Source organism: Typha angustifolia, chromosome 7 (assembly GCF_048772165.1).
Source record: "Typha angustifolia cultivar Huaian chromosome 7, ASM4877216v1, whole genome shotgun sequence".
Classification (NCBI taxonomy): Eukaryota; Viridiplantae; Streptophyta; class Magnoliopsida; order Poales; family Typhaceae; genus Typha; species Typha angustifolia.
This window is the reverse complement of record NC_133245.1, coordinates 16,063,821-16,072,056: the sequence shown is the minus strand read 5'-3', so window position 1 is coordinate 16,072,056 and position 8,236 is coordinate 16,063,821. Positions and strand designations below refer to the sequence as shown.

Genomic DNA, 8,236 nt, shown 5'->3' with positions numbered 1-8,236 from the left:
TCTCAGTTTTTCATTTATTTTCATCTTAATCTAAAACAATTATTGAAGGGTATTTATAGTATTATGTATTTATAGTTATTTTAATTAATCTATATAGTATAGTAATTGATGGTTAAGAAAACAAAGTAAAATTTAAGTGTCTATGATCGATTTTCTTAAAAATGTTATGAAAAGTGTGATGAGGGTCAAAGTGATTGCGCTTATCATAGATACCTTCTCATGCCCCCGAAGAAAAGAAGATCCATTGATCAAAAAGTAGAGATAGATAGAGGCTCTCCCAAGTTTCCTCCAGAAGCCTTTAGTTGGTACATGTCAGTCTTCACTCACGAGATCCCATGTTTTGCTCACTTATCGTAGTACTTTTTTTTTAAATTTTTGGGATGAAATATCGTAGTACTGTCTACTATAAATGAAAAAGTTTTCGACAAGACAATTGTGGCTGCTGGGAAAGGCGAAAGGTTATGATAAAAAGGTCAACCCGTTTGGTTTCTAAGCCACCCATTTACCCTTTAAAGTTAATTGGCACATCCTTAATCTAGCAACCCCTAAGTATCCTTTCTCCATATGAAGAAATGATGCAAATAATACACATTTTAATTTCTTCTACTCAAATACTTCCATTTTTCTTTTAATGATTAAAATAAGAATTCCTGAATTCACGGAAATCATGGCGAATGATCCATCCTGGTCTGCCGGTCAAAGTATACGGCATGATGAGGAAACATAGAAGCCATGAAACAAAAAAAAAAAAAAAAAAGTCTCTTTATTCCCCCCATGTTATTAATTTGCATCCACACAAGCAAGATGAAAGCCATGAAGCTTTAAGATGGTTGCTTAGCATGAGATCAATATTAATCCCAAAAAAAAAGGGGGGGGCATATATTAATAATAAATAATTTTAGAGTCCTTCTCATGGCTGCTCGTCTCCTTGTTTGCATTAATAGCACCAAACTCCTACCCCTCTTGACCCTTTGCCACTTCTGAAATAGACCCTCCTCCCCCAAGGCTTTATTTCTTATGGGTAAGGAGGATCACAGGTTCTGAATGCTCTCAACGGCTGACTGATCCAAGCACTAGCTACTCATCTATCTGATCCCTAATCCCTTCCACCTTTTTATTCTATTTTTTATTTTTAAAAAATAGGTATTTTTTTTTTACTTATATAAATTTGAAAAAATAAAAATAAAAACTGTTTTCAAGAGCAAGGATATGTATTTTTGAAATCCAAGAGTTTTTTTTTTTAAAAAAAAGAAAAATAAAAATAAAAATATTACATAAATTTTAAGGGGGGATTGTATATAATTTTATGTAAGTAAATACTTTTTGAGGGTTAATGTCACATAATTCACATTAAAAGAGTCGAAGTCAAACCCTCGTAATTAGTCACGGTCTTTTGAGCTCGACCTCCCTTGTCACGATATGCACTTTTGCCCTTTTTAACCTTTTTCCTTTATCGCTTTTCGCTTTTAGCTTGGTGGCAGTATCGTATATTTAGCCAACTACATTGGCATTTACTGATACTTTCCAACTCTATAAATATATCGACTCCTATTTGCTTCTTACCTCTTTTCCCACTTTGCCCTTCCCTTCCCCTACATTTCCTCCGCTCCCTTTACCGAAACCACTGCCTTTCGCTCCTCCGAGAAACTCCCAAAAGAGCTCTCTTCGCTCTTCGATCGAAACCCTAACCTTATAATTTGATCGCGTGACCTCGAATTATTCGCGGAATTGTGATTACCCCGGGAAATCTTGCTACTTTTGCGCCATCGGGAGGTCCGGATAGGGTGGTGGGCAGGTGGGGGCGTTCCGGCTTGATCCGGGAGGAGAAGAAACCTAGGGTTTCTTTGAAGAGGAAATGAGGGATGTTCTCATGGCTGGGGAGGACTGTGTCGGCGTGTTGGGGCCCGGTCCGGAGGTACGCGCGTATGAGCAAGGATGAGGACGAGGGCGGCGGCGACGCGCTGCTGTGGTCGCGGGACATCGAGCGGCACGCGGCGGGGGAATACTCGTTCGCGGTGGTGCAGGCCAACGAGGTCATCGAGGACCACAGCCAAGTCGAAACCGGGACCTCGGCCACCTTCGTCGGGGTTTACGATGGGCACGGCGGGGCTGACGCATCACGATTTATCTGCGACCACCTCTTCCAACACCTCGTCAGTAAGTGTTCTTGATGTGGATGTGATATCCGTTCCTTGCTGTGTTTTATTAGTATGCTGCCAGTAATCTTGGTTTTTGTTTGTTCATCTTTTGTCGTCATGGTTGTTGGAATTCGCAGCAGTTTAGATAAATATTGCTTTTGACTTTTCTCTTATTATCAAGAGATATTGAATAGTTGAATTGGAGGAGAACATTTATTAATCATGTCTACTTTAGGCAATCTGTGCGGCCATTTGGTTTGTCCACCATGACCTATCAGACTACTTGCGGTGCTGTATGGGTGGTTGCCGTGATAACGAATTCTTGGCTATTTAGACTACTTGCGGTGCTGTATGGGTGGTTGCCATGATAACGAATTCTTGGCTATTTTATAGCTTCTAAGTTACAACTATGTCAGAGAGGATGTTATGATCTGGAAGAAGCAGTGAGATTACAAATTTAAAGTGGATCGGCATAGTTATAACGGCTGTTACAAAAATAAGATATGAATGATTTAAGGTGTTAAAGGTTGGTACTGGAATCCTCTTAAGCAACACTTTTACGTTTCAGGTAGGCCTATCTATTATGTTGTTTGGAAATGGAGTTCCTAGCTTGAATTTGGTATCAGAATAGAAATTACTTTTTAGTGTAAGAGCTTTTTCTGCAAAATGAAATAGGAGTTGTTTGTTAAGTTTTATTTATGTCTGGTTGCACACAAAAGCAATCTTTGCTGATTTCTCATTTTCATTGTATATCAAGTTATGCCAGCAAACTGAATCTCTTTACCATTACATTGCTCCTTTACTATCCAATATTCTGTCTTCCGTATCTGATGTTCTTCCACTGCACAGGGCATGTTCAAGAAAGTGGAATGATTTCTGAGGATGTTGTTAGAAATGCTTTTTCTTCAACTGAGGACGGTTTCCTGGCACATGTTCGGAGAGTGCATCAAATAAAACCTTTAATTGCTGCAATTGGATCTTGCTGTTTGGTTGGTGTTATATGGAGAGGAACATTATTTGTAGCTAACCTTGGAGATTCACGAGCTGTTATCGGTTGCTTAGGTAGGTCAGACAAAATCGTTGCTGAGCAACTAACAAGAGATCATAATGCAAGTTTGGAGGAAGTGAGGCAAGAACTTAGATCTCTTCATCCTGATGATTCACATATTGTGGTTCTTAAGCATGGGGTGTGGCGTATCAAAGGAATTATTCAGGTGAGCCATCCTTATGCTTGTGCTTGTGTTGTACACCTGAACTCTTAGATTGTTCCCTAAGTCCATTTAGTTGGTGAATATGTATAGGTCCTTTTCTTTTGTATTCTGTTTTGTGCAATTTCAAATGTGGATGCTTGAAATTGTTATTCCATTAATATTTTCAAATTTTAGCTAGTAATTGAGACATAATTATAAATTTTGGATGATAACACTGCCTATCCACTAATGATAAAATTTGCAGGCATGCTTAAACTAATAATAATGTATCCTTTTCTCGTCAAGCACTTTAATTTGACATTCATAAAAGCCTTTAAAAATAGGAGTTATTAGATCGAATATACTTCCTGTACTTGTGCTATTACATGCTAATAATGCGCAGTGCAATTTAAATGGGCAGTGCAATTTGTACCTTGCAAATTCACGTCGGAGGTGGGCACAGAATACAGGTGCTTGATTTTTCCTCCTTACCTGTACCTTGTTAGCATACTCTGGCATGAGAAATGCATGAATTGGTATTGAAAGCATACAAACTGAATGCATCATTTCCAGCATCATATGAAAGTCATCCGTAAGCTAGGAGAGTGCATAAGAGGATGGAGAGGGCATCAGAGGAATCTATGTAGAACTGTGCATTTTATTGTTTTCTGGAGAGAAGACTAGTTCTGTATATACTTTAGATTGGTAGCTGTCACTTGAACTGTTATTGTGAGGAATGTCAATCCTTCCTTTTGCCTGTGTACATGTAGAACGAGTTGATTACTGTTTCATATCATATCAGTGGAAGCAGGAAACATCTGTGTAATTTTCCAGTAGTTTCCTTGGATATTTTTAAATACTGAAATTCCTTTATGTAAACACCCCAGTTTTGATTCATGCTCAGGTTTCAAGGACAATAGGTGATGCATACTTGAAGAGGCCAGAATTCTCTATAGGTCCATCTGTGCCTCGTTTTCAGCTCCCTGGACCTCTTCGCCGGCCTGTCCTTACAGCGGAGCCATCCGTATACACACATGTGCTTCGTCCACAAGATAAGTTTGTGATATTTGCTACTGATGGGCTGTGGGAGCACATGACAAATCAAGAAGCAGTTGAAATTGTTCATAATTACCCAAGAGCAGTACGCCTAACCTTCCATCTCCCTGTTTTTCTTTTCTTAATAATCCATCTAATCAACTCCCCTCATAATTTTGTTATACCTAACCGGACCTTTTTTATGTTCACAATAGGGAATTGCAAGGAGACTGGTCAGAACAGCTCTGCAAGAAGCCGCACGGAAGAGGGAAATGAGGTATGCAGATCTCAAGCAGGTGGAGAAGGGACTCCGTCGCTTCTTCCATGATGACATTACAGTTGTTGTCGTCTACATCGATCACGAATTACTGCAGGAGAGAAATGCTTCTATTCCAGGACTATCAGTGCGTGGTTTTATCGATTCAGTTGGGCCCTCCAAGTTTTCAGTGTTAGATGGTATTATATAGCATGTTACACCAGTATCTGATGTTACATTATATTTTAATTTCACCCAGTTTTCACATTTCCCTGCCTTTTGTAGTCTTCTTGATTCAAAATTTGGCTGCTCTTTTTCTTCTCTGTTCCATGTTTTGCTTCTGTAATTTTCAATTTCCGTACTCTCTAATATGCATTGTCGGTCTTATTCTTCAAGAGTTAAATCTTTGTTCTAAGTTTCTTTCTATTTCTAAGTTCCTTACTTGTCTGGATGAGTAAATGCTCTAACATTCTTTTTCCTCCCATGGTGTGTTTTCGGCACGCTGCATGCTAAAATCGAGCTACTCTCTCTAGTTTAATGTGTTAGTGCTTGAAAATGGTGGAGGTGACGCTAGATGGATATATTTTTTTCATTAACATATGATGGATATGGTTGGATCCTGTTCTCGAAAACTGGAGATGTCTTAGTATTACATTCTCTTTAACAGGTTCGCCCAACCTTCTGGTTTATCCAAACCTAAATGATCAGGGGAAGAACTTCTTGTTCTGTTTGTTGGCCATAATTCCTAATACGAAAAGTTCATTACCCACAAACCTACTGAGAATTAATTGCAAGATATTATTGGCATTACAATTCATATATTATTTCTCTTGATAAAAACTTAGGATCGGACTGTAGATAACTGTATTGCAGGATGGAAATCTCAAGCAGGAAAGAAAAGATTACCTATCTACATAAAGAGTAGCAATATACTTCAGAATGCTGATCTCCCTGGACAAGAGATATACAATTTAACACAATATTGGAAGAATCAGTATACTTCCACATTCCATTGTTCTCCTTTCTTGAGTTCCTTCTTGTAAGTCATCCAGTCAATACCTGTGATTGTAGCATAAGTGCTCCGTATCAATGTTCAAGATATTTATACGAAACTACACTCTATATTCAATAGCAAAAATAAAGTATCTTACCATCTTTGGCTGCCAAAGACAACATAATGTCATCAATACCCTTCTCCATTCCCTTCAACCCACACATATATACATAGGTGTTGTCCTTCTTGAGTAGCTCCCACAGCTCCTCAGCATACTCGGCCATGCGAGTCTGGATGTACATCTTCTCCCCCTTGGCGTTAGCTTGCTCTCTGCTCACGGCGAAGTCTAGCCGGAAGTTTTCTGGTGCCTTCTCCTTCATCTTCTCAAACTCCTGATGGTCACAATACACCCAAGTTTACTTAAGATAAAGATGTAATAGCAACAAAAGTTTGTACTTTCATTTGTCAAGAATCCTATAGGAAATTATAATACACCCACTTCTTTGTAGAGCAAAGAGCTGCTTGTAGGTACTCCCAAGAAGAGCCATGCGAGTCCATTGAACTGCATAAGAATTTCAACAGCCAAGCTTGCTTACGGATCGATAACTTATAGCAGAGCAAGACAGAGAGAAGAAAATACTGAGGTAGGCAAGTGAAATGACAATTGTACACTTAATCGCCACTAGGGAGCTAATAATAATATAAACTCAAGCATCCTTCATCAATGGGATTGAACATAACAGTGGCATGTCAAAAGGCAGTTACCTTGTAGTCCTCATGCTTCTCAAAGAACATTTTCCACAAGAATGACCTGAAAGGAGCAATTCCAGTTCCTGTCGCAAGCTGCAAGGACCAAACAATGGCAGTGAGCTTTCCAATATTTACTAGTAGAATCTTTTGGCAAAACAAAACATTGGGGATCATGCTTACCATAATGATAGTCGCATTAGGATCTTTTGGCATAAGCATTTCTTTCCCAACTGGGCCTGTAATCTTGACATCAGAACCAGGCTTCAAGTCGCCTGGAGAACAAAGACAGAACAAGAAAAGTATTAAAAAAAAGAAAAGCTTCACACATGCATAGGATTTTGAGCATGATTGGGAACGAACTTGGTCAACTCAGAGAAGTAAATCAGTTGAATTCCTTACACAAGAAATTTGAGCAGACTCCTTTGACTACCTCCCCTTGATCATTGGTATAAACAAGTCGCTTTACACAGAGAGAAACCTACAGAAACATATGCCGCCCATGCTTATGTATAAGAGAATCCGAAAAGGTCAAGACGTATAGAAAACAGGGTAAAGATCCAACTCACGGTTTTGGAATCACCAAAGTCTCCAAGAGCGCTACTGGCGATGGAGTATAATCTCAACTTGTGAGGCTTCCCATTCTTATCAATCCCATCTGGTATCACGCCAATGGACTGCCCCTCTCTGTATGGAACCTCCCCTGCCAAAATAAAAAAGAAAGAAAGAAAGAAAGAAGACAATCTTTAGATAGATATCAATCCAAATCCATCAACCAACACTCTCAAGTGATAGAAAAGAAGTAGAATACCCTCTGTGCTGAAGACCATGTGCCACGTCTCTCCGGGTGCGTCGTCGCCGGTGATCTTGGTGTTAAGGAGGCATCTACCAATGTATGGCTCCTTGGGCCTGTACTTGTTTGTGACCACTCCTTCATCCTGCTTCTTTGACACCTTCTGCACCTTGGCTGGGACTGTGGTCACTTGGGCTCTTATGGGCACAACTCTTGCATTTGTAACTATGGATATGCTCCTGGGATAAAGCAAGCATGTCTGCGCACGAGAAAGAAACAAAGAAGACCCATTTATTTGATTATTTGTAGCTATAGATGGCGTGTGTTCTGTTCGAAATGGAAGCTTACCTTGTGGAAAGAGGAGGAGGATGAGGATAGGAGAGTTGTGGTGGTGGGGATGCCATGGGAGGAGGACTTGGAGGAAGGGAGGGAGACAGCGGCAGTCACGGCGGCGGCTGAAGCCATCTTTGGAGGAGGAGAGATGAAAGGGAGCAGAAGAGGTGTGGAAGGGGAGGTGGTGAGGAAAAAGGTAGGAAAGGATTGGTGAGGATTTTGGATGAGTGGAGGAGAGTGGTGATGGGGATGAAGTGGTCGTTGTATACTTGGACGAGGATCACAGAGGGGGGTGAGATTTTAGTGAGGTGGGTCGTAGACTTTGGAGTAATATGTGGATCACGGCCCTTTATGGAATCTTTGGATTTTATTTTCCCCCTTAGTTTTAATTCCTTTCTTTTTCTTTGCTTTTATTTTATTTTGTTTCTGTTCTTATGTGAGATTCTTCGTGCAAGTCGCAACCAATCACAGTAAGGGTGCATCCAAATTAGTTTTAAATGATCATCACTATAGCTCAGCAATTGTACTAGTGTCATATCAACTTATGACTTATATTATAAGTTAGATTTCTCTTATATTAAATTAAGATTTGATAATTTTAATTATTAAAATGCAATGTGAGTATAATTTAAATTTTACAGAATTAACTTAGTTCTCTAACTTATATATCCAGGATATAATATGTTTGTCATCTAAAATTCAATTAACATTATTTTAGATGTATTAAGTTTATTTAATTATTTATAATTT

General features: G+C 39.3%; 2 protein-coding genes across 2 annotated transcripts; one reads left to right on the top strand and one right to left on the bottom strand.

Annotated features, from left to right (window-relative positions):
- The first annotated feature begins 1,572 nt into the window (after positions 1–1,572).
- LOC140762670 (probable protein phosphatase 2C 25) lies at positions 1,573–5,014 on the top strand. Its single transcript, XM_073100564.1, has 4 exons — positions 1,573–2,157; positions 2,988–3,352; positions 4,233–4,469; positions 4,579–5,014. The coding sequence occupies exons 1-4, from the start codon at positions 1,863–1,865 to the stop codon at positions 4,828–4,830; spliced, it is 1,149 nt and encodes a 382-aa protein (XP_072956665.1). The 5' UTR covers positions 1,573–1,862; the 3' UTR covers positions 4,831–5,014.
- Positions 5,015–5,417: 403 nt separating this feature from the next.
- On the bottom strand, positions 5,418–7,737 carry LOC140762671 (ferredoxin--NADP reductase, leaf isozyme, chloroplastic-like). The gene is made up of 9 exons (XM_073100565.1): positions 7,502–7,737; positions 7,172–7,412; positions 6,930–7,063; positions 6,763–6,841; positions 6,544–6,635; positions 6,379–6,456; positions 6,113–6,175; positions 5,771–6,005; positions 5,418–5,678 (listed from the first exon to the last, which is right to left on the bottom strand). Exons 1-9 carry the CDS (start codon positions 7,616–7,618, stop codon positions 5,611–5,613), a joined length of 1,107 nt encoding a protein of 368 aa, XP_072956666.1. The 5' UTR covers positions 7,619–7,737; the 3' UTR covers positions 5,418–5,610.
- Between the last annotated feature and the right edge of the window lie 499 nt (positions 7,738–8,236).

What these genes read in the sequence shown, in the direction of transcription:
- LOC140762671 (XM_073100565.1), bottom strand. Translation starts at nt 7,618, where the DNA reads ATGGCTTCAGCCGCCGCCGTGACTGCCGCTGTCTCCCTCCCTTCCTCC. An exon ending in CTAATGCGACTATCATTATG is followed by an intron (nt 6,457 to 6,543) that starts GTAAGCATGATC and finishes TGGTCCTTGCAG; the next exon opens with CTTGCGACAGGAACTGGAAT. An exon ending in GCTCTTTGCTCTACAAAGAA is followed by an intron (nt 6,006 to 6,112) that starts GTGGGTGTATTA and finishes TGTGACCATCAG; the next exon opens with GAGTTTGAGAAGATGAAGGA.
- LOC140762670 (XM_073100564.1), top strand. Translation starts at nt 1,863, where the DNA reads ATGTTCTCATGGCTGGGGAGGACTGTGTCGGCGTGTTGGGGCCCGGTC. An exon ending in CCTCTTCCAACACCTCGTCA is followed by an intron (nt 2,158 to 2,987) that starts GTAAGTGTTCTT and finishes TCCACTGCACAG; the next exon opens with GGCATGTTCAAGAAAGTGGA. An exon ending in TTCATAATTACCCAAGAGCA is followed by an intron (nt 4,470 to 4,578) that starts GTACGCCTAACC and finishes TGTTCACAATAG; the next exon opens with GGAATTGCAAGGAGACTGGT.